Here is a 25851-nt window from a genome sequence, read left to right as displayed (position 1 = left end):
GAATCTGCAATAGCCAACCAGCTTGGAGTGAAGAAATCAACTGTGGGAGCAATAATTAGAAAATGGAAGACATACAAGACCACTGATAATCTCCCTCGATCTGGTGCTCCACGCAAAATCCCACCCCGTGGGGTCAGAATGATCACTAGAACGGTGAGCAAAAATCACAGAACCACGGGGGGGGACCTAGTGAATGAACTGCAGAGAGCTGGGACCAAGGTAACAAGGCCTACCATAAGTAACACACTACGCCACCATGGACTCAGATCCTGCAGTGCCAGACGTGTCCCACTGCTTAAGCCTGTACATGTCCGGGCCCGTCTGAAGTTTGCTAGAGAGCATTTGGATGATCCAGAGGAGTTTTGGGAGAATGTCCTATGGTATGATGAAACCAAACTGGAACTGTTTGGTAGAAACACAACTTGTCGTGTTTGGAGGAAAAAGAATACTGAGTTGCATCCATCAAACACCATACCTACTGTAAAGCATGGTGGTGGAAACATCATGCTTTGGGGCTGTTTCTCTGCAAAGGGGCCAGGACGACTGATCCGGGTACATGAAAGAATGAATGGGGACATGTATCGTGAGATTTTGAGTGCAAACCTCCTTCCATCAGCAAGGGCATTGAAGATGAAACGTGGCTGGGTCTTTCAACATGACAATGATCCAAAGCACACCGCCAGGGCAATGAAGGAGTGGCTTCGTAAGAAGCATTTCAAGGTCCTGGAGTGGCCTAGCCAGTCTCCAGATCTCAACCCTATAGAAAACCTTTGGAGGGAGTTGAAAGTCCGTGTTGCCAAGCGAAAAGCCAAAAACATCACTGCTCTAGAGGAGATCTGCATGGAGGAATGGGCCAACATACCAACAACAGTGTGTGGCAACCTTGTGAAGACTTACAGAAAACGTTTGACCTCTGTCATTGCCAACAAAGGATATATCACAAAGTATTCAGATGAAATTTTGTTTCTGACCAAATACTTATTTTCCACCATAATATGCAAATAAAATGAAAAAAAAACACACAATGTGATTTTCTGGATTTTTTTTTTCTCAGTTTGTCTCCCATAGTTGAGGTCTACCTATGATGTAAATTACAGACGCCTCTCATCTTTTTAAGTGGTGGAACTTGCACTATTGCTGACTGACTAAATACTTTTTTTCCCCACTGTAGTATGCAATTATATGTGACAAATATGCCATTGTGTAATTATTGAAGTTTATATTAAATACCATTTACTGCAAATTTCACTTTAAAAGTTTTAGTCCTGCTCTCTTATTCTGCACCTTCTTTATTGTAATACATCTTTTTTAACAATTCTCAATAAAAATATATATTTTTTTTTTAAATTATATGTACGGTACTTTTTTGCAACACTCATTTTTTTTTTTTTTTTTTTTTACCTTTGGTTAACACATGCCTGGGTTATTTGTTGATATTTTTAAAAATGGTGTAATATGTTTGTAAGGAAGTTAACACATGTAGAATGTAAGTCCGCAAGAACAGGGTCCTCTCCCCTCTGTACCAGTCTGTCATTGTAAATTTGTTTACTGTTAACGATATCTATAACTTTGTATGTAACCCCTTCTCATGTACAGCACCATGGAATTAATGGTGCTATATAAATAATAATCTACCCTGCAATGGCACTTGAGAACTGAATTGGCCCCTACATAATGGGTTTCTGAAAGTTCTTTGAAAATGTGAAAAATTTCTGTTAAACTTATAAACTGTCTAATGTCCCAAAAATAAATAGTGGTATAGAAAGTGTTGCAAATATAAAACTGACATATAGGAAATGTGAATTATTTTGTGGCATGTCTATTGCAGAAGAGCAAGTCTTATGAAGTTCAAATTCGCCACCCTCGCCAAATTTTTCCCAAAAAGCTGAATGCCAATAAATCGCAAATACTGTAAAGCAGCCAATTGCCCTGAAATACATATAGAAGATATTGATGTCAGTGTCTAACCTTGATTAAAACTCATTAATGCAAACACTGCCTTATTTCAAAGTGACTTCACTATTTATGTGGATGGTAATCGTAACCGGTAGTAACCAACATCCCATTTAATTATACATCACACTGGCAAAACTTTCTCTTTTTAAAGTAGAAAAAAATGGTCCAAAAATTATTCTTCTCATGGGTGAAATCTCATACTCAAAAAATGGTCTGTTTTTCATCAGTGTTTTTGATGAGTGTCAGCAAACTGGTCAACGTGTCAAATTTTACCATCACAGATCGGTCAGTTTAATCAGTTTTTCTTGGCTGAAAAAAAAATTGAATGGAAGTTTCTCAAGCATCTCCTATCAAACAGTTCGTAAAAAGTGGACACAACATGGATGGCATCTGAGTGCTGTTCGATTTTTTTTCTTGGATTCACACTTGGATTGGCAACTTGGATGTGAAGGAGTAGATAAGCATCTCTTGATGTGAAGGTAATTAGTAAACACCTTCCATTTTGCAGTAGTGCATCACCATCATTCAAAACACAGACTTAATGGGCCATCAAAAACACTCAAGGTCTCTAGTCATAATTCCTGTTGTCAACAGTGCACCTTGGAGCACAATGTCAATTCCAAGGAGCCGCCCATGGTCTCTGCCATGGAAAAATCAGAAACGGCTGTCCTCAAGAAATAGTGGCAGTTAGCATTTGCTCAGCTTCGATGGAAATTACCTATCATTTCACAAAAGGCAATACAATCCATGTGGTACGGCAGCAATTGTGTTGAACTTAAACATGTGGGAGATGAGTTTCCACAAAAAATGGACACGTGTTTTCTTGTGGAACACATATGCCTATCTGATAACATAATGGAGGAAGATGAGAAAATGATAAAAAGCAGTAGATGAGGATGTTAAAGGGGTGGTCCGAATGTGAAAGTAAATTTCATCTAAATTTGATGCCATAATCTAATCTATTTTCCAATATACTTGCTTTAATAATTCCCTACTGTTCTCTTACTACAATGTCTAACTGCTATTTTATTTTTTACCTACTTCCTGTATGGTGATGATTCATTTGACATCCCCCAGTGCATCCTGGGATACTCAAATGAAGCATCAGAGCAGAAGGAAGAGGCTGTGGTCACTGTCACAGCCTCTGCCCCCTCCCTGAAATGAAGCATCATCAGTGACGCTTATTTCAGGGGCAGGCTACTGACAATAATACTATGAGGTAACATATGTGATTGAAACAAGTGATGTACCATATACATTATAATACACTCTGTGTAATATGCGTGCTTAAGGGGAAGCAAGGAGGGCCAGTTGGGACCTGTGTTTGGTAGTACTACTGCCTGGACTGATGATACCAGTGATCGTAGTGGTGCTTCTACCATACATTATTTCAAAACAATAATTGCCCTTGGCAATCTTTTCAAGCCAAATGAATCCCCCTTTGCCAGAAATCACATATCAAAAAGTCCATAGGACCACATCCAGAAGGCCAAACTTGACAACAGGCCGCAGTATTGGTGTGGCATGTATGGTTGTCAAACAGGTGTGGAAAAAACATACAGGTGCATCTCACAAAATTAGAATATTATCAAAAAGTTAATTTATTTCAGTTCTGCAATACAAAAAATGAAACTCGTATATTACATAGCGTCATTACAAACAGAGTGATCTATTTCAAGTGTTTATTTCTGTTAATGTTGATGATTATGGCGTACAGCCAATGAAAACCCAAAAATCATTGTTTCAGTAAATTAGAATACTTTATAACACCAGCTTGGAAAATGATTTTAAAATCCAAAATGTTGGCCTACTGAACTGTATATTCAGTAAATGCACTCAATACTTGGTTGGGGTGCGTTTGGCATCAATTACTGCATCTATGTGGCGTGGCATGGAGGCGATCAGTCTGTGGCACTATTGACGTGTTATGGAAACCCAGGTTGCTTTGATAGCAGCCTTAAGCTCGTCTACATTGTTGGGTCTGGTGTCTATCATCTTCCTCTTGGCAATACCCCATAGATTCTCTATCGGGTAAAGGTCAGGCGAGTTTGCTGTCCAAATCAAGCGCAGAGATACTGTTGTTTTTAAACCAAGTATTGGTACTTTTGGCAGTGTGGACAGGTACCAAGTACTGCTGTAGAATGTAATTTCCATCTCCAAAAGCTTGTCAGCAGAGGGAAGTATGAAGTGCTCTAAAATTTCCTGGTAGACAGCTGTGCTCACTTTGGTCTTGATAAAACACAGTGTACCTATACCAGCAGATGACATAGCTTCCCAAACCATCACTGACTGTGGAAACTTAACTCTGTGTAAGCCATCTCCCCTGTATATAGTGTATACCTGTGTGTCATCTGGTTCAATGGTTAGCACTGCAGCCTTGCAGTACTGGAGTCCTGGGTTCAAATCCCACCAAGAACAACATCTGCAATGAGTTTGTATGTTCTCCCCATGTTTGCATGGGTTTCCTCTGGGTCATCTTCATTGAGATGCTGCAGCAGCTGGCTTTTGTAAGGGTGCCATTTGTGAGTAGCTAATATCCGTCAAAGGGATGTGCGACTGATGCCAGTTCGGCGCTCTGAATTTGCAGAATGGGCAAAACAAAAATTGGAATGGGACCCTCAGTTTATACATAACATTATGTTCAGTGATGAGGCAAACTTTTTTGGGTAGGCCATTTATAAGGATACAACTAAATAAAATGGAATGGTGACATATTTCGTGTGTAGGGTGTTTTGCATTTAAGGCTGAGTGCAGACGTACTTTTTGGCCCTGCGGATTTTTCCGCGCAGAATGGAAGAAATCCGCAGGTCAAATGACCTGCATTTTTCCTTCGGATTTTTTCCATTTTTCATGCGGTTTTCATGCGGTTTTCCATTGCGGTTTTCCCCCTGCGGATTTGGTGACAGGGGAGATGGAAAACCGCACAAAAGAAGTAACATGCTGCGGATTTTGTACCGCAGGAAAACCGCACGGAAAAATCCGCAGCGTCTGCACAGCGTTTGATTTTAAGGGTACTGTACATCACAATGCAGAAATGCAACGTTTCTGCGCTGTAAAATCCACTGCGGATCCGCTACAAATCTGCATCGTGTGCACACAGCCTATATCTGCTGCAATGACCCGGGTACTGCGTTCATCAGACATCAACGCAATTTCTATCCGCTCCTCACGTGTCTGCGACATGTCAATGGCTGTAAACAAAAATGACTTAACATGAAATGCTATTTAACTAAGTACACATTCTGAAAACCAAATACAGCAACAGGTCTCTGTATTGGTATTCTGTGTACTGGTGTCAAATTGAACTAAGGACATGTGCACATAACATCATTTACCATGAATGTTGCAAACAGGAGACACTTCAGAAAAATGTCAGTGGTGTCTTTCCTGAAGCATCTTTTTCGGTGTCTTGCAGTCGATCACTATTTTATGTATACAAGTAAAATTAAAATAAAGATCGGCTTCCAAGCAGAAACCATCTGATGAATGGTCAGATCACTTTTTAGCTGCTTCATGTCTTTAGAAATGTAAATAGTTAAACGGAATCTGTCAGGTGATTTTTTTTCATAGGATAATAATGCTACCCTGAAACAGGTCTTGGGCAGCCCTTTCAGAATATGTAAAGTTTATTGCTGTACATTCTGCTATTTTCTTGCTGTGAGCTCTGAAAAATTCACAGTCGCATAAAAGCTAGTCAAGCATATGTAAATCAAAAGTAAATATGTACCCTACCCAAATCCATCATCTCTCCCATCCCTCTGTGGCAGCGGCAGTGATAGTAAATAACAGTAAAGGAATAAATGAAACCCTGCATGCACAGACCTAGGGAGGCTTTTCCCATATGCACAACTAGGTCTTGCACCAGTTCAGAAAGGTAATTATTTTATTGTCAAAATCATGTTAACTTTTCAGAACCTGCAGGTTTTTGCTTCCCAATTCGGCACCCTGGATTCCTGACATGGGCACGCAGCGCCAGTCCATTGCGAATTTATTACATAATATAACGCGCTGTTCCTCTTTGTTTTTTGTACCTTACCTTATCCAGTATATACCCACTGCTTTGAGTCCCAGCCTAATAGACATTATTTTCACTATACTTCATCTTATTCAGGTCTAGATGCATAATAAAAATTAAAGAAAATCATCTTTTTTCACTTGAGTGCCAAGTAATTTTATATTTATAAACACTGGCTCTGATCGGCGGTAAGAGTATTGCAGCTTTTCAGAGCGCTGCTGCTCCCACACTGTCAGATGACTGTGTGAGCCAGCATCTGTGACTGAAGGTAAATAGTTTACTACAACATTCAGTCAATGCCTCCCTTTATTTTTGATAACCAGCATGGAAAAACTGACAGCTGCGGGCGGCAACCCTCACCTGTCAGCTTTGTCATGGCTGATTATCAAAAATAGAGGATTCCCTGTGCCGTTTTTTTAAATTATTAAAATAAATATATAAATATTGTCAAAAATGGGGGGACCCCACACCATTTTTTTTAAACTAGACTAGCTAAAGCAGACATCTAGGGGCTGGAATTCTCATGCTGTTAAGGGACCATGGTATTGCCCACCCAGCCTAAAAATAGCAGCCATAACCGTCCCAGAAAAGGCGCATCTGTTAGATGCGCCAGTTCAGGCGCTTTGCTCGGCTCTTCCCACATGACCTGTGGCAGTGGCAAGTGGGGTTCATATTTGTGGGGTTAATGTCAGCTGTTTTATTGCCACTGATTTCAAGCCCACAAATTAGTAATGCAGAGGTATTTATTATACGCCTCTCCATTACTAACCTCATAGTCAGATTGTAAATAAACACACAGCCAGAATAAAGTCCTTTTATTTGAAATAAAAATATGCACCATTTTACTCTTTTATTTAAAAATTAAAGTTATACTCACCTTAAGCCCATTCCATTGAAACCTTCATCCCCTGTAAAAAATAAAAAATAAATAAAAAGTACTCGCCTAACGCCCATTCCATTGATGTCCTGGTCTGCTGTAAAAAAAAAAAAATAATAATAAAAAAAAAAAACCTATCCCTCACCTGTCCAACATACTGTCCCATGCCGTAATCCATGTTTTTGAAAAGTGGTTTTCAACCTGGACAGTGCCAAGATGTGACTGTCCAGGCTGAAAATAATGGGAGAATGAGCTGCTGTGACTAGCGGTGATGTCATCGAGATTACCACAGGTCACTGAAGCTGCGTTCCCAGCCCATATAGACGCCACAGGGCAAGTGGGAAGAGCCAGGCAAAGCACCAGAATTGTCTCATCTAATAGATGCACCTTTTCTGGGGCAGCTAAGGGCTGCTATTTTAGGCTGGGGGGGGGGCAATATCAATGACTGTATTGCCAAGTTTTTTACACTAAGGTTTGGATACGGCTTTAAAGAAGGCTACTACTTGCGATATAATGCAATTTTATTTCAAAGTACAAAATTAAAGTAATAGTATGATTGAATAGTATGATTGCATACACTTTTGTATATTTTAAGATACACAGGTTAAGTACATATAAAGATTAAATACAAATACCCACCAAGGACAACATCTGCAAGGAGTTTGTATGTTCTCCCCGTGTTTGCGTGGGTTTCCTCCGGGTACTCCGGTTTCCTCCCACACTCCAAAGACATACTGATAGGGAATTTAGATTGTGAGCCTCATCAGGGACAGTGATGATAATGTGTGCAAAATGTAAAGCGCTGCGGAATATGTTAGCGCTATATAAAAATAAAGATTATTATTAAAAATAAAGATTATTGTTATTATTAAGTACATATAAAGATTAACTACATACAGTATTCTCACATCACCAAGAGGCTTTTAAACCTCATCCGTCTAGAATATAAGAGAAGCAACACCAAGACAGAGAACCCCTGGGAAACTCTCAACACTGCACAGGCATCCCCAATTATGCAGGTATCACCACACTGTACATAGACAGGCACCCCAGTTTTTGCTTCTGTCTTAGTCATGTTTCTCTGGTCATATATAGTGATAGTGATTTACACTATGTAGTAACTCTGGTTTCAACCTGCCCTTCCAGTGGCCAGCTTTCAAGATCGGATGAAACTAAGATACCATGGAATCACCAGACAATGGGCCATAAACCCTTAGAATATAAAAGCCACAAGAATTTAGATAAATCCACAACAGACAGAGGTTAAGTAAACCTTAATGTTTTACAATAACAAACAACAAACATATATAGAAACTTAGAACTGTTTGTGAAACCGTTCTCAAGATTGTGTCACTGTGAGCATTCTCTGTCTAATTGTAAATGTTTGACCAGAAATGCAGCTATGTAATGGTCTAAATGCATTCTGTATATTTCAATATGGACTCAAAATAACCATTTTTATATTCACACTACAATTACCTCTTACCAGCCTGAAAATACCAGCCCCTAGCTGTCTGCTTTAGCTTGGCTGGTTGTCAAAAATGAGGGGAACTCCACAACTTTTATTTAACGAATTTAAAAAAGTAGTGTAGGGACCCGTTTATTCTATATAACCTGCTATGACAAAACTGACAGCTGAGGGTTGCAGCTCGTAGCTGTCAGTTTTGACATGCTGGTTATCAAAAATAGATGGGAACCCACTCCGTTTTTTTTTTTTATTTATAGCACAGGCATCGGCTGATGAATACTCCCATCAGCCACCCCCTGCTCTCACTGCTATTTACTGCAGCAGGTGTAGGCTGATTGGAGAAGTACTCTTTTTTTTTTTTTTTTTTTTTTTTTTCTACTGTACAGAAATTTCCCTCCCCCAAGTTCCTAGTTTAAACACTCCTCCAACCTTCTAGCCATTCTTTCCCCCAGCATAGCTGTACCATCCCCATTGAAGTGCAGCCCACCCCTAGCATAGAAGCTTTAGCCAGCAAAGAAGTCGGCTTAGTTCTCTAGGAGCCCAAAATACTCTTTTCTGCATCAATTCCTGAGTTACTTATTCACCTCACTCTCCCTCTCCTGCAGGTTCTATGGCGTGGCACGTGCTACAAGTAGTATTTCAGAGACTACTTCTTTCAAAGTCCTTGTATTAGATTTACAGCCTAATTCCCTGAGATGATTTTAATTTTAACAGAAATAAACACTTGAAATAGATCACTCTGTTTGTAATGACTCTATAAAATGAGTTTCACTTTTTGTATTGAACTGAAATTAATAACTTTTTTTATGATATAATTTTGTGCGAAGGGCCTGTATTCTTTATGGTGTAGCCAAACTGTGACCCACATCCATTGCCAGCATTAGGGGCAGGCAGACCAGGCAGCTGCCTAGGGCCCCCGCTCCCCCAGTAGCCCCCAGCTAGCGGCACATCACACAGCTGCTATGGGTCCCCTGTGAGGCAGGGGGCCCGCCTGCCGCCAGCGCTGACTCCCCCCGCCGCTGCATTGAACCATACCAGCGTCTGACACTGCAGGTGCGCGATGACGTCATCGCGCACTGACTGTGTGCCAGCAGTGCAGCCGCTGAGACAGGAGCCGGAAGCAGCACACTCAGGAGGAGAGGTGAGAATTTTTTTTTTTCCACTATAACAGTGAGTACTGGACTGTGGGGCCATTCTCGGGGGGGGGGGGGGTGGGTAAGGCTAGTTTCACACTAGCGTTTTTAAGCGCAGCGACGGCCTGCGCACGGCCGCGGCTAAGTCCCGCCCCCTTCCGCGCCTCCGCGCCGGTAGCTCCGCCTACCGGCGCATGACGCATGCGCCCTGCGTCCCCTATCTTTATCACTGGGGGCGCAGGCCGTGCGCAGTATGCGTTTGGCGGCGCATGCGTCCTTTTGACGGTGCGCCGACCTGCGCGAAACGCAACCTGCTGCAGTTTGGTTGCGCCGGCGCACTGTCAAAAAGGCGCATGCGCCGCCAAACGCATACTGCGCACGGCCTGCGCCCCCAGTGATAAAGATAGGGGACGCAGGGCGCATGCAGCGTCATGCGCCGGTAGGCGGAGCTACCGGCGGAGGCGCGGCAGGGGCGGGGCTTAGCGGCGGCCGTGCGCAGGCCGTCGCTGCGCTCAAAAACGCTAGTGTGAAACTAGCCGAAGAGGTGATGTGGGCTGTGCTATATACTATGCGGGCTGTGCTATATACTATGCGGGCTGTGTTATATACTATGCGGGCTGTGTTATATACTATGCGGGCTGTGCTCTATACTCTGCGGGCTTTGCTCTATACTCTGCGGGCTGTGCTATATACTATGTGGGCTGTGTTATATACACTGCTCAAAAGAATGAAGGCAAAACTTAAACAGCAGACTATAACTCCAAGTACATTAAACTTATGTGAAATCAAACTGTCCACTTAGGAAGCAACACTGACAAGAAATTTCACATGCTGTTGTGCAAATGGAATAGACAACAGATGGAAATTATTGGCAATTATCAAGACACCCTCAATAAAGGAGTTGTTCTGCAGGTGGGGACCACAGACCACATCTCGGTACCAATACTTTCTGGCTGTTTTGGTCACTTTTGAATGCTTGTTGTGCTTTCACACTCGTGGTAGCATGAGAGAGACTCTGCAACCCACACAAGTAGCTCAGGTAGTGCAGCTCATCCAGGATGGTACATCAATGCGATCTGTGGCAAGAAGGTTTGCTGTGTCTGTCAGTGTAGTGTCGAGGCTGGAGGCTCTACCAGGAGAGGTGGAGGGGGCCATAGGAGGGCAACAATCCAGCAGCAGGACCGCTACCTCAGCCTTTGTGCAAGGAGGAACAGGAGGAGCACTGCCAGAGCCCTGCAAAATGACCTCCATCAGGCCACAAATGTGCATGTGTCTGCACAATTGGTTGGAAACCGACTCCATCAGGATGGTGTGAGTGCCCGACGTCCACAGAGGGGTGTTGTGCTCACAGCCCAACACCGTGCGGCCCTCCAAAGAAATGCTACCCCACCCCATTACTGACCCACTGCCAAACCGGTCATGCTGAAGGATGTTGCAAGCAGCAGATCGCTCTCCACGGTGTCTCCAGACTGTCACGTCTGTCACATGTGCTCAGTGTAAACCTGCTTTCATCTGTGACAAGCACAGGGCGCCAGTGGTGAATTTGCCAATCCTGGTGTTCTGTGACAAATGCCAAGCATCCTGCACGGTGTTAGGCTATGAGCACAACCCCAATCTCTGGACGTCGGGCACTCAGACCATCCTCATGGAGTCGCTTTCTAACTGTTTGCGCAGACACATGCACATTTGTAGCCTGCTGGAGGTCATTTTGCAGGGCTCTGGCAGTGCTCCTCCTGTTCCTCCTTGCACAAAAGTGGAGGTAGCGGTCCTGCTGCTGGGTTGTTGCCCTCCTACGGCCCCCTCCATGGCTCCTGGTAGAGCCTCCAGCCTCTGGACACTACGCTGACACAGCAAACCTCCTTGTCACAGCTCGCATTGATGTGCCATCCTGGATGAGCTGCACTACCTGAGCCACTTGTATGGGTTGTAGAGTCCGTCTCATACTACCACGAGTGTGAAAGCACAACCAACATTCAAAAGTGACCAAAACATCAGCCAGAAAGCATTTATTACTGAGATGTGGTCTGTGGTCCCCACCTGCAGAACCACTCCTTTATTGAGGGTGTCTTGATAATTGCCAATTTTCATCTGTTGCCTTTTCCATTTGCACAGCAGCATGTGAAATTTCTTGTCAATCAGTGTTGCTTCCTAAGTGGACAGTTTGATTTCACAGAAGTTTGATTCACTTGGAGTTATATTCTGTTGTTTAAGTGTTCCCTTTATTTTTTTGAGCAGTGTACTATGTGGGCTGTGTTATGTACTATATGGGCTGTGTTATGTACTATGCGGGCTGTTATATATATTATGCGGGCTTTGTTATATACTATGCAGGCTGTGTTATATACTATGGGATATACATTATATTCTATGGGGAGGCTTTGTTATATACTATGGGGTACACTGTACATTATATTCTATGGAGGGAGCTGCATTAAATACTATTGGCTGCATTTTATTCTATGGAGGGCTACGTTATATTCTATGGCAGTGTTCTCCAACTCCTGTCCTCAAGAGCCACCAACGGTTCATGTTTTCAGGATTTCCTTAGTATGACCCAGGTGATAATCGCAGTACCTGCACAGGCAATAATTCCATCACCTGGGCAATACTAATGAAATCTTGAAAACATGACCTGTTGGTTCTTGAGGACTGGAGTTGGGGAACACTGTTCTATGGGGAGGTGGGCTGTATTATATTCTGTGGGGGGCTGTATTAGATTTTGAGGAAGGATTGCATCATACTCTTTGATGGAGCTACATTATATTCTATGGGGAGGTGGGCTGTATTATATTCTGTTCGGGACTACATTATATTCTAAGGGGGCTGTATTATATGTATTATATTCTAGGAGTGTATTATACTATGGAGGACTGAGCAGTGTATTTTAATATTTGGAGGACTATGAGGAGTGTATTATACTATATGGAGGACTGAGGAGTGTATTATACTATATGGAGGACTGAGGAGTGTATTGTTATATGGAGGACTATGGGGAGTATATTATATTATATGGAAGACTATAGGGAGTGTATTAGACTATTTGGAGGACTATGGGGAGTGTATTATACTATATGGAGGACTATGGGGAGTGTATTATACTATATGGAGGACTATGGGGTGTGCATTTTACAATATGGAGGACTGTGGTGCACATTATAATATATGGAGGACTATGGGGTGTATTATACTAAACAAGCAAAATGCTGCATATTCATTGAATGATTGTATTGTTTATGCCAAACAGAAATCATTGTTCTCAGCAGCACATTGTCCGGTGTAAACTGTAGATGTGCTGCTGATAACATGATACTCTATGGGGACAGATTGATCTATTAGTGATTGTTCTGTCCCCATCATTCTTTCTCAGACGGTGGAAAGAGGCCAGGAAACAAGTGTTGAACGATTTCAATATTGTCGATCACACTCATTTAGCGTCCTGAACTCAGCGCGTGTAAATACAACCGAAATGCTTCTGTGTGATGTGCAATATGTTCGCATTTGGAGCCCCATTTGGATCCCATTTTCCTATGTTTGGAGATATATACTTTTTTTCTGTAAAATAGATTTTATAATGTAATTTTGGCAATATTAATTATTTGAAGTATTGTGGCAAAACATAAAAAATGTATAAGTGTATCGCTGTAATCGTACTCAACCTGAAGAATAAAGCTGTTTTATCACTTTTACCACACAGTAAACTGCATGAAAAAATCCTGAATTGATTTTTTTTTTTTTGCGTTTTTCTTAAAAAGTGATAGTTATGTGGCCAATAATGGTACTGATAAAAATGTCAAATCGTCTTGCAAAAAACAAGCCCTCACATGACTGTCAGCAGAAATATAAATAAAATTATAACTCAAAATTTGGTGATAAAACATTTTTTTTGAATAAAAAACTTTTTTATTCTGTGATAGTAGCTAAGCATAAAAAAGGATGTAAATGTAATCATACTGACCCTAAGAATAAAGTTGTCTTATCACTTATATTGCACAAGGAATGTGTAAAAAAAAATAAATAGAGCAAATTCTTGACCTGTTTTTGATTTGTCCATTCTGTCTCTCAAAGATAGCAGTAAGTCTTGTCTCACATTTATCCTGAGCTCTACAATGAGCATACATACACCAAAATCTTTGTGTAAATCTTTGAAATGCTTGATTGAGATGGAACCTCCGGAGGAAGATTCTCTATAACGAGGCAGATGGAGATGCTATGGACCCCATCTGACCTATGATCCAGTGGTCTTTTTAAACAAGCATAAAAGCTCCATCAGCCACAGTTTTGTGCACCTCTAAAAAGTAGGATACCGCTGAAAAGAGGCCAGAAAAAGTCCAGCGTAACTCTGCTGCCTCAATATAGTGAATGGATCCCTCATGGTTTTCATCTGAATCAAGTCACTGAGAAATTTAGTTGGAAACCCCAATGTAAGTGCTCAGTGTAGTGCACAGGATAAATGTGGTCCAAAATGTTAGTCCAAACAGTAGTTTTCCGCTACATATCGGGTATTGGTGTACTCAGGAAAAATTGCAGAACAAATCATATGGTCCATTTTCTCCTGTTACCTTTTTGAAAATGTAAAATTTGGAACTAAAGCTTTACTTTTTTTTATTCGGACTCCCATGACAGCACCACGAGAGAGGGGATCCGCCCTATAGGAACAGGAAACCTACAGATACAAAAGGGCGGCACCTCTCCCACGCATCAGTTGGTTTCCTGTTCCTGAGGGGACGGGATCCTACAGAAGATTTGGATCCCAGGCCGGCCAGCCGACACCGGTAGCGAGGGGGTCTCCTACCTCGGCCTGGTTCGGATTTCCCGGAGGACGCCACGGTGGCCCAGGATGGGTGTCACGGCGGTGGCGTGGACAGCAGGGAGCGGCGTCCGGAGGATGTCCGTCTCCAGGAATTTAGCCGCCGCCGGTAAGTATACCCCCCCGGGGATTCCCGGCTCCGGCGGCGCATATGGGTTGGCAGCGCTGTGCAGGGGGCTGCGACCGGGCGCTGCTCTGGAGCTCCCGGGCGTCCCGCGGGGCTTCCGGCGTTTCCGGGGTAGCGGTGACGTCAGGGGGCGGGCGGAGGAGGCGCTTCCGGGTCAGCGCGCCACTGCGCATGCGCGGCGATTCCAAGATGGCGGCACCCATCGGAAACACCGATGGCGCGAGTTCGGGCGCCAGCTGGGGTAGGGAGCTCCGTTAAGGGGGGGGAGGGGCGCGGCATGGATACTGCTGACCGGAGGAGGGGGTATTTAGGCGGGACCCGGGCAGGGTTCCTTGCCTTGGCCACATTACTACATGCAGCAGTGTGCAGCAGCAGCAGTGGTAATAGAAAGCGATCGAGAGCAGCAGCAGCAGCGGCAGAAGCAAGGGCAGCAGCGGCAAACATCACTGCCGCCCCTGGATGACCTTCGGCAGGTCAAACAGAAAAAGAAAGGGTCCCATGACAGTAATGCGGGACGAAGTGACCAGTCCACTCGTAAAAGCTCCTCCAGGCAGACAGGAGCATCGACCGAAAGAAATCCCCCTCGTTCTCCGGTACTTGATTGTGGCACTGGTAAGTGATCTTCGTGAAAGTTCACTCAGTGACGGGACCCCCCTTCTGTGTTTTTCTTTTCTAGGGAAAGAAAGCTACAAGTAAAAATAAGCATAGGGAATGCGCACTCTGTGCATGCCCATTACCGGATGCGTGCCTCAAAAGATTGTGCCCCCCTTGTATTCAGCAGACTGTGGCAGATGAGTCGCCTGCAGTAGCGGCAAGTTTGAGAGACATTGTCAGGGTAGAAATGAGGGAAACCCTAAAGTCCTTGTCTCAGCCGCAAAGTCTAAGGGGCGAGGTCCCGGCGGAATCTGATTCCTCGGTAGAGTGGAGAAAAAGCAGAGACTCCCAGGCTTCATCTCCCTCGTCCTCCTCAGGAGAAGAGGACTCTGGGCGATTTTGTCTGCCTCTTGACCGGGTAGACAAGCTGGTCAAAGCAATCAGAGGGACAATGGCGGTAGAGGAGCCTAAGCCCCATTTATCCATGCAGGATGTCATGTTCGGTGGGCTGGAACAGAGGAAGCTGAGAGTCTTTCCGTTAAATCAAAAGATACAGGATCTGATCCACAGAGAGTGGAAAAAACCGGACAAAAGAGGGTCGCTACCACCAGCCCTCAAAAGGAGATACCCCTTCGACGATCCGGCAGTAAGTTCTTGGGGCAGAGCCCCCAAATTAGACGCTGCCATTGCGAAGGCATCAAAAAAATCCTCGCTCCCCTTTGAGGACATGGGAGCCCTTAAAGATCCCTTAGATAGGAAAGCTGATACTTTCCTGAAAAACACCTGGGAGATGGCGGCCGGGTCCTTAAGACCAGCAGTGGCTTCAACGTGCACGGCCAGGTCCATGATGGTCTGGTTGGACCAGTTGGAGTCACAACTAAAACAGGGTACATCAAGACAGACAATTCTTGGGGCCCTACCGACCATCCAAGAGGGAGCAGCCTTCCTGGCAGATGCCTCAGCGGATGCAGTGAGAATGGCCGCCAGAGCAGCAGGTCTCTCTAACGCAGCTCGCAGAGCCCTGTGGCTAAAGTGCTGGCAGGGAGACATCCAGTCCAGAGCAAAGCTCTGTGCGATTCCATGTGAGGGCGAATATTTGTTTGGGACTGTCCTAGACGAGCTGCTTGAAAAGGCGGGGGACGACAAGAAAAAATTCCCAAACCTTTCATCAGCGTCCTACCGTTGCCCATTTGGTAGAAGATTTGGCCAGGGGAGAAGGCGCAACTCTTCGCCTGTTAGAGATCGACCCAGATTGGAAGACAGAAGGAGACGAGGTACGGGCTATATGTTTACACGCTCGTCGAGAGATCAAAAGAAACCAAGTCAATGACTAGCGGTTCCCGTAGGGGGGTAGACTGTCATCCTTCTTCCCGGCATGGTCACAGATTACGAATAGTGACTGGGCGCGTAAGGTAATATCCACCGGGCTTAGGTTGGAGTTTACCCAGATCCCGCGGGATACCTTTAAACTGACCCCCTTAAGATCTTCTCATCTCGAACAAGCGGCTTTAGAAGCGGAAGTCTTGAGCCTATGTCAGAAAAATGTTCTGGTAGAGGTTCCAGAGGCTGAAAGAGGAAGAGGGTTTTACTCTCCCCTGTTTCTAATCCAGAAGCCTGATAACACATTCAGAACGATTATAAACCTTCGTTCCCTTAACGAGTTTTTGATTAATCATAAATTCAAAATGGAGTCCATTAATACAACAATAAAAATATTGTTTAAAGGTTGTTTTATGGCAGTCATAGATTTGAAAGACGCGTACTATCATGTACCTATCCATACAGACTTCCAGCAGTTCCTGAGGGTGGCAGTTTCAGTAGAGGGCACAGTACGTCATTTTCAGTATAGAGCCCTTCCCTTTGGTCTCTCAGCAGCACCCAGGGTTTTTACAAAGTTAGTGGCCGAAGTTATGGCTCACTTACGGGAGGTGGACGTCTTAATCATTCCATATTTAGACGATTTCTTGATTGTAGGAAAATCGGTGGGTCATTGTAAATCCCAGATAGAAAAAGCTAAATCCAGGTTAGAAAACCTGGGATGGATTTTAAACTACGAGAAATCCCGACTCCAGCCCTTAAAAATACAGAAATTTTTAGGGTTGATACTAAATTCAGACACTCAGCGGTGCCTGCTACCACTAGATAAAATACAAAAGATACAGGAGCAGGTTCTTCGGGCAATGGATAATCCATCTATGACCCTCAGACAGGCCATGTCCCTGTTAGGTTCTCTAACTTCATGCATCCCAGCAGTAAGGTGGGCACAGTTCCATACCAGAACCCTTCAAAACGACGTCTTGATTAATAGCAGGGCCCTTGGAGGCTCCTTACAGGGTCGGATGTGTCTAAGCCCCTCAACTGTTGCATCACTGAGATGGTGGCTTGAGAGCGAGAACCTAGCGTCAGGGGTGCCCTGGATAACACAGATAACCCGTATTATAACCACAGACGCAAGTTCCTTCGGTTGGGGAGCCCATATGGGGGACATAGTGGTACAGGGCCAGTGGGATTCTAATTCTGAAATCTCATCCAACCAGAGAGAACTATTGGCGATAGAGCGGGCAGTCAAGAAACTCATTATCTACCTGCAGGGCCATCATGTGAGGATACACTCGGACAACCAGGTAGCGGTAGCATATGTCAACCACCAAGGTGGAACCCGCTCCAGCGCTCTGATGCAGATAACAGAACGGCTCCTCCAGATAGCAGAGAGAAATTGTCTATCTTTGACCGCGCTCCACATCAGCGGAAAGGACAATGTAAGAGCAGACTTTTTAAGCCGCAAGGCTCTAAGACAAGGAGAATGGGCTTTGAACAAAAATATTTACCGCCAGATTGTCCGCAGATGGGGCCAGCCAGAGGTAGACCTCTTTGCCACCAGAAAAAACAGAAAAGAAAGATTGTTCTGCTCTCTGAACCCCAGGGAAAATCCCCTGGCGGTGGATGCCCTACTGATAAGATGGGATTTTTCTCTGGCATACGCCTTCCCACCATTGAATCTTCTTCCTCTGGTAGTCAGGAAGATCAGAGAGGATCAGGCAAGAGTCATACTGATTGCCCCCTTTTGGCCCAGGAGGACCTGGTTCGCATGGTTGAGGACCATGTCGGTAGGCGATCCCTGGGTACTGCCGAACCTTCCGGATCTCCTCTACCAGGGGCCAGTCAGCCACCCACAAGTAGCGGGACTTCATTTGACGGCGTGGTATTTGAAACGTCACTATTAAAAAATAGAGGGTTCTCCAAGAACTTAATTGACACCCTCCTAAGAAGCAGAAAATTAACCACCACTAATATCTATGCTAGGACCTGGAAACGCTTCCTGTCCACCTTTCACTTTGACATCAGAGATGGAATTCCCACGAAACATATTCTGGAATTTCTCCAGAAAGGTTTCGAATTGGGTCTCTCCACAAGCACGCTAAAAGTACAAGTTTCAGCCTTAGGGGCCCTGTTTGCAGCTGATATTGCAAAAGATTATTGGGTAGCAAGGTTCATCAGAGCAGCGGCCAGATCGAGACCTATACACAAAGACAGATGCGTACCGTGGGACTTAAACTTAGTCCTTACAGCCATGACAGAAAGTCCGTTTGAACCTTTAGATTCCGCCTCACTAAAGATTATATCCCTTAAAACAGCATTCCTGGTAGCAATAACATCCGCACGTAGGGTGAGCGACATACAGGCACTCTCCAGATTGCCTCCTTACACAGAGTTCTTACAGGATAGAGTGATCCTAAGGCCAGATCCAGCATACCTTCCCAAGGTAGCAACACAATTCCACAGGACACAGGAGATAGTTCTGCCTTCCTTCCTCCCTAACCCAACCAACCCTAAAGAGCAGAAACTCCAGGCGTTAGATATTAGAAGATGCTTACTGACATATTTAGCAGCTACGGATCCTTGGAAGAAGGAGAACGCATTATTCCTATCCTTCCAAGGTTCCAGGAAAGGATACAGAGTATCAAAACGCACATTAGCAAGGTGGATTAGGGAGGCTATCTCTCTTGCCTACACAGCAGGTGGCGGTCCGGCTCCACAGAACCTGAGGGCACATTCCACTCGGGCCATGGCATCATCCTGGGCGGAGAGATCTGGAGTATCAATTGATCAAATATGTAAGGCGGCCACTTGGTCATCTCCTTCCACCTTTTTTAACCACTATCGGTTAGACATGGGTGCCTCCTCAGACCTCACCTTCGGGCTAAGGGTGCTGCAGGCTGTAGTCCCTCCCTAAGTTAGTTTACATCTCTGTAATTCTCTCGTGGTGCTGTCATGGGAGTCCGAATAAAGTATTAAGTTACGTACCGGTAACGGTATTTTTCGGAAGCCCATGACAGCACCCTTAGTTCCCTCCCTTGTTCACGTATAGGGGTGCACTCCTTTAGAAGATTGTTCATAGAATCACCATATGTGGGAGATGGTATGAAATAATTCGGTTAAATAGGGTAGATAGGTTGTATATATCATATGTTGTGTACTAACCATGGTAGCCTCTCAAGCTCTGTAATCCAACTGATGCGTGGGAGAGGTGCCACCCTTTTGTATCTGTAGGTTTCCTGTTCCTATAGGGCGGATCCCCTCTCTCGTGGTGCTGTCATGGGCTTCCGAAAAATACCGTTACCGGTACGTAACTTAATACTTTCTCTCATTGCATGCATCCGATTTATATGCTATTGTGAGCGAATCCTAAGGGTTTACTTAGACTAGCATATAGTGTCCAATGATTATCTCATGCGAGACAATCGGATGCTACATGCAGTGGGTAAGTATTCAGACCTCTTTAAATTTTTCACTTTGTTTCATTGCAGCCATTTGGAAAATTCAAAAAAGTTCATTTTTTTCACATTAATGTACACTTTGCACCCCATTTTGACTGAAAAAAACCTGAAGTGTCGAAATTTTTGCACATTTATTATAAAAGAAAAACTGATATATCACATGTACAAAAGTATTCAGACCCTTTGCTCAGTATTGAGTAGAAGCACCCTTTTGAGCTGGTACAGCCATGAGTCGTCTTGGGAATGATGCAACAAGTTTTTCACACCTGGATTTGGGGATCCTCTGCTATCCTTTCTTGCAGATCCTCTCCAGTTCCATCAGGTTGGATGGTGAACATTAGTGGATGGCCATTTTAAGGTCTCAACCGAAATGCTCCATTGGGTTTAGGTCAGGGCTCTGGCTGGGCCAGTCAAGAATGGTCACATGGTTGTTCTGAAGCTACTCTTGTTATTTTAGCTGTGTGCTTAGGGTCATTTTCTTGTTGGAAGGTGAACCTTCGGCCAAGTCTGAGGTACAGAGCACTCTGGAAGAGGTTTTCATTCAGGATATCTCTGTACTTGGCCACATTCATGTTTCCTTCAATTGCAACCAGTCATCCTGTCCCTGCAGTTGAAAAACACCCCCATAGTATGATGCTGCCTCCACGATGTTTCACTTTTGGGATTGTATTGGGCAGGTGATGAGCAGTACTTTGTTTTCCCCCACACATACCACTTAGAATTATCACCAAAAAGTTCTTTCTTCTTTCTTTGTCTCATCAGATAATCTTATTTCTCATAGTCTGCGAGTACTACAAGTGTTTTTTAGCAAACTCTATGTGGACTTTCATTTGTCTAACACTGAGGAGAGGCTTCCGTAGTGGGGCACACTGCCATAAAGGCCCGACTGGTGGAGGGCTGCAGTGATAGTTTCCTTTGTGAAACTTTCTCCCATCTCCCTACTGCATCTGTGGAGCTCAGCCACAGTGATCTCTGGGTTCTTCTTTACCTCTCTCACCAAGGCTCTTCTCCCACGATTGCTCAGTTTGGCTGGACGGCCAGGTCTAGGAAGACTTATGGTGGTCCCAAACTTCTTCCATTTAAGGATTATGGCGGCCACTGTGTTCTTAGGAACCTTGAGTACTGCGGACATTCTGTTGTGACCCTGGCCAGGTCTGTGCATTGCCACAATTTTGTCTGAGTTCCTTGGCCAGTTCCTTTGACCTAATGATTTTCATTTGGTCTGACATGCACTGTGACGTGTGAGGTCTTATATAGACAGGTGTGTGCCTTTTACAAATCAAGTCCTATAAGTTTAATTAAACACAGCTGGACTCCAACTAAGGAGTAGAACCATCTCAAGGAGGATCATAAGGAAATGTACAGCATGTGACAGTATGTACATCTAATCACATTAGGCTCCGAACAACCCATAAATGTTGGCTTTACCAAGAGAGGTGTTTATATTCACCCATACATTCAGATATTAGCCATAGGTAAGTGTTCTCACTGGGCAGTTAGGTCAGGAACCCATCTGTTTAATGAGATTACCTTGACGATGGTGGATTATTTGGCCAAATTTTGTCCTAAGCGTCTTGTGTATTTTTCCTACATTTCAAAAGCCATTTTGCTATTCACACTTCATGTGTTTCACATTGAAATGCTTTATCAGGATTGAGTGCAACCATTTTCGTATTTTGATATGCAAGTTGTTTTTTGGTGTGCACCTGTTAAGGCTAGTTCTCATTGTTTCAGTCAGTTTTTCTTTTACACATATCAAACAGGTTATTGCAATACATTAATACAAGAAGTCTTCAGAGAGGGTGTCAGGACGACTTCTCCACCTTTACGCAGAGCTGGTTTGACTGGAGTTTTTGCCCGCGATTTTTTCTTTTTGCGGCTTTTTCTCCCTATGCTTAAACTATAAATAGTGGGTGGCTTTTAAATGAAACAGCCCGAAAAATGAACAGGTTACTACTTTAACTGCTTCATGGTTTCCTAACCCTAAAACATTTTAAAGAAGTAACAAAAGTCTGAACATGTACATAGCAATATTGCTTTTACATTGTTCTGCATTATTTTCATTTTTTTACTGGTTTTGAAGCGCTTTTTCAGGCACATCCCAACTTGAAAAAGATGTCATGTGCTGATACCTTTATAACCACTAATAATTTTGATGCATTTGTTTTTAAATTTCTTTTTGACATAAAATTGCATGAAGGTGCCTATATGTATAGCATGGCATTTTTAAGGCTGTGTGCCCACATAAGCGTTGAAGCGTTTTTTCCATGCAAAAACGCTTAAACACATACATTAAGCATTCTTATAATGCATTCTGCAATTTATTGTGCACATGATGCGTTTTTTTCCACAAAAAAAAGCATCGTGGTAAAAAATGCAGCATGTTCATTAATTTTGCAGAAAAAAAACCCATTTCCAACTATATTCTATGAAAATGTGGATGCTCCGGAAAAAAATGCATAAACGCGAAAAAAATGCGTTTTTCCTGGGAAGGAGTCCGGTTTTTAGTCAGGAATTTTCTGCATACGTCAGCACATAGCCTAAAAGGTTCTAGCTGTAAATTCTCGTCCGATGCTCCCGGTTCATGAAGAAGAGTACACCTGTAGTTTCTCAGGTGAAATGTTTGTTCCAGAGTCTCACACTGCCCCAGACAGCATTGTTAGCAATTAAAAGAATAAGCTGTTTAGAAATGTGACAGAAGGAATAATTGTGGATAGCTTTGTTTTTTCCATTATAAAGCAAGCTAATAATTGGACTTTGTTCATTTTAATTTTTAATTAAGTTATCAGCAGTATATTCCATGAAGGGAAAGCTGGAGAACAGAAGAGAAAGTAAGCTCCCCTGTTCATGCCATGTTTCCTCCCATCAGTGTAATCTACCTTTTGCAAGCTATAAAACCTCTGATTTCTATGTCTTACAATACTGGTGAAATAGCAACAGAAAAGGATAAGCAACAAAGCCATGTTTGCCTTTTGATTCTTTTTGCATTTGATCCTAACATAGCAGGTCATAATATTTGCAGTTATGTAAAGCATTTAATTCTCTTTGGTCTGAAGAACACAGCTGCTTGAAAATTTAATACTTACTGCAATGTTACCCTGCATATCTCAGGGAAACCTAACATGAGGTGATCAACTTAATTTAGTGTATTGCTTCTAAAATAAAGTGATTGTCAAAAATAGATGACCTCTGGCCCCCTTCACTCATTCGTATAAAAGTATAAAACTGGTACTCATAAAAAAAAAACCTTACCGGTGTCGTCAGTGTTTTGGATCAGTGTGCCATCCTTCTTTTTCCAGTATGGATAAAGAAAGTGAAATTACAAAGATTCTGCTATACTTTACAATGTTAAATACGAACAGAACACACACGGCACATGGATGCTATCTGTGTGCTGTACGTGTTTTGCATAGACTTTTATTAGCCCTTGTCATTCGTGCTGCCTGAAAAAAACGGACATGTCTCTGTGTGGTTCACACAGACACATGGTCATGTGAAAACACAGACATATGAAGATCACCTTAGGTTATAATGGGTACATGTGGCATCCGTGACAAAAAATTGGATGCCACACGTGCTGCAAACATGAACATGTGAAGGGGGCCTAATAATGAGTTTTTCTTCACTTGCATTCACATGCTTCCTTCATTTGGAATTTGTCTAGTTATAAAAAAAAAAATTTGATTAAGTGAAGGAAAAAATTAGAATTGACGAGCAAGAAGGAAAAAAACTTTTGGAAGGGAAACGGTTGCAATGATGTTGACATAACATTAATGTTATTGATAAGTTACTGATTGCTGAGAGTCCAACTGCTGGGCCAATCCAGAGAATTAATCTATGCACAGCCCCATCTGAATGAAATGGAGGTCAAGAATGTGCATTGGTGCTCCATTCATTGTCTATGGGACTGCCCGGACATAGCATTAACATACATAACATTACATAAATAAAAATTCCCTATTCTTTAAGAAAAATGAATACTATTTTCTCTTTTTAATCTAGCTGTGTGATTTTGATGTTGGCTCAGAATGCTTTGAGAGTTCATTAACTTGGAATAGTTCCTTTATAAGAAAAAAAAGCAGCTCAAGTAATTGGTGCTATGTCTTACCAAGGTAAGCTTTCATTAGGATGCATGTATCATACATTTAATCAAAGAAAAATGAGAAAATCTCATTGTATGATTGTTAAATAAATAAATTGCATTTTATTTCATGCAATAAGTATTTGATCACCTTCCAATCAGCAAGAATTCTGTCTCTTACAGACCTGTTAGTTTTTGTTTAAGGCCGGGATCACACATGTGAAAAAATCGGATGAGTCTCACATCTTATTACCCGGCACTGCCGCCAGCACTCGGATTGGAGCTTCTTAGGCCCGCATGTGTGATCCCAGCCTAAGAAGCCCTTCTACTTTCTACTCTGCACTCATTATTACCTGTATTAATTGCACCTGTTTGAGCTCGTTACCTGTGTAAAAGCACCTATTTTGCCCACTATGTGTATATGTCTATATATATATATATATATATATATATATATATATATATATATATATATATATATATAGTGTGTATGTATATATATATATATATATATATATATATATAATATATTTTATATATAAAGTGTGTATATATGACCACTGCAAAATTTTCAGTTTATCTGATTTTTCTCTTCATAGGTATATTTTTGAGTAAGATGTAAATTGCTCTTTTATTCTATAATCTACTGACATGTCTTTGAATCTTCAAGAGCTAAATTTTGTATTTATTTTTAGACAATGAGAAATGGTCAAAATTACCAAAAAAATGCAGTGCTTGCAGACCTCAAATAATGCTAAGAAAACAAGTTCAGAATCATTTAGAAACAATAATACTAATGTTTTAACTCTGGAAGAGTTCAGAAATCAATATTTTGTGGAATAACGATTATTTTTAAAAACATCTTTCATGCGTCTTGGCATGCTTTCCACCAGTCTTTCACACTGCTTTTGGGTGACCTTATGCCACTCCTGGTACAAAAATTTTAGCAGTTCTTCTTTGATGGCTTGTGACTATCCATCTTCCTCTTGATTACATTCCAGAGGTTTCGGGTCTGGAGGTTGGGCAGGCCATGACAGAGATTTGATGTGGTGGTCCTTCATCCACACAATGATTGACCTAGCTTTGTGGCATGGTGCATTATCCTGCTGGGAAAAACAGTCCTCAGAGTTGGGGAACATTGCCTGAGCAGAAGGAATCAACTGTTTTTCCAGGATAACCTTGTATGCGGCTTGATTCATGCGTCCTTCGCAAAGATTAACCTGCCCAATTCCAGCCTTGCTGAAGCATTTCCTGATCATCACCGATCCTCCACCAAATTTCACAGTGGGTGCAATACACTGTAGCTTGTACACCTATCCAGGTCTCCGTCTAACCATTAAACGACCAGGTGTCGAGCAAAGCTGAAAATTAGACTCATTAGAGAAGATTACCTCACTCCAGTCCTCTGTTGTCAAATCCTTATGGTCTTTGGCAAACTTAAGCCTGTCTCTCATTTGCTTCTCATTGATGAAAGGCTTTTTTCTAGCTTTACATAATAATAATAATCTTTATTTTTATATAGCGCTAACATATTCCACAGCGCTTTACAGTTTGCACACATTATCATCACTGTCCCCGATGGGGCTCACAATCTAAATTCCCTATCAGTATGTCTTTGGAATGTGGGAGGAAACCCATGCATGACTTGAGCTCTGCCTCTAGGAGCCTGTTAGGAACTGTTCTTTCCATGCATTTCACTCCAGCTTCCATTTGCCATTCCTTTTGTAGATCACTTGATGTCATTCTGTGGTTGCCAAGTGACATTCGAATAAGATGACTGTCATCCCGGTCAGTGGAGAGTTGTTGTCGTCCTCTGCAGGTCTGTAGACTTGCTGTCCCCAATACCTGCTGCTTGACCTTGTTGTAATGGACTGCCATCTTAGAAATTTTAAGGATGGAGGCAACATGACACTCACTGTATCCCTCTGCTAGTGAAGCCAGAATTGAGCCCTTCTTTTCCTCACTCAAGACTTTTCTTTTCAACTCCTTTGTCATGGTTAAGTTATTTTTTCAGT

At 42.9% G+C, this 25851-nt stretch overlaps 1 protein-coding gene across 10 annotated transcripts in view; it reads left to right on the top strand.

Annotated features, from left to right (window-relative positions):
* Nucleotides 1-25851, top strand: part of CUNH18orf63 (chromosome unknown C18orf63 homolog) — a 321901-nt gene that overhangs the window by 183162 nt on the left and 112888 nt on the right. For all 10 annotated transcript variants that reach the window (XM_073589993.1, XM_073589985.1, XM_073589984.1 and 7 more), the window contains one exon: nt 23758-23867. In XM_073589993.1, the coding sequence (XP_073446094.1) occupies nt 23758-23867 (110 nt within the window). The remainder of the gene's footprint in view (nt 1-23757; nt 23868-25851) is intronic.

The sequence above is a fragment of the Dendrobates tinctorius genome, unplaced genomic scaffold (genome assembly GCF_039654945.1).
Source record: "Dendrobates tinctorius isolate UK_male_01 unplaced genomic scaffold, ASM3965494v1 ptg000115l, whole genome shotgun sequence".
Taxonomy (NCBI): domain Eukaryota; kingdom Metazoa; phylum Chordata; class Amphibia; order Anura; family Dendrobatidae; genus Dendrobates; species Dendrobates tinctorius.
The sequence above is the reverse complement of the archived record's forward strand: the minus strand, read 5'-3'. Positions and strand labels throughout refer to the sequence as shown.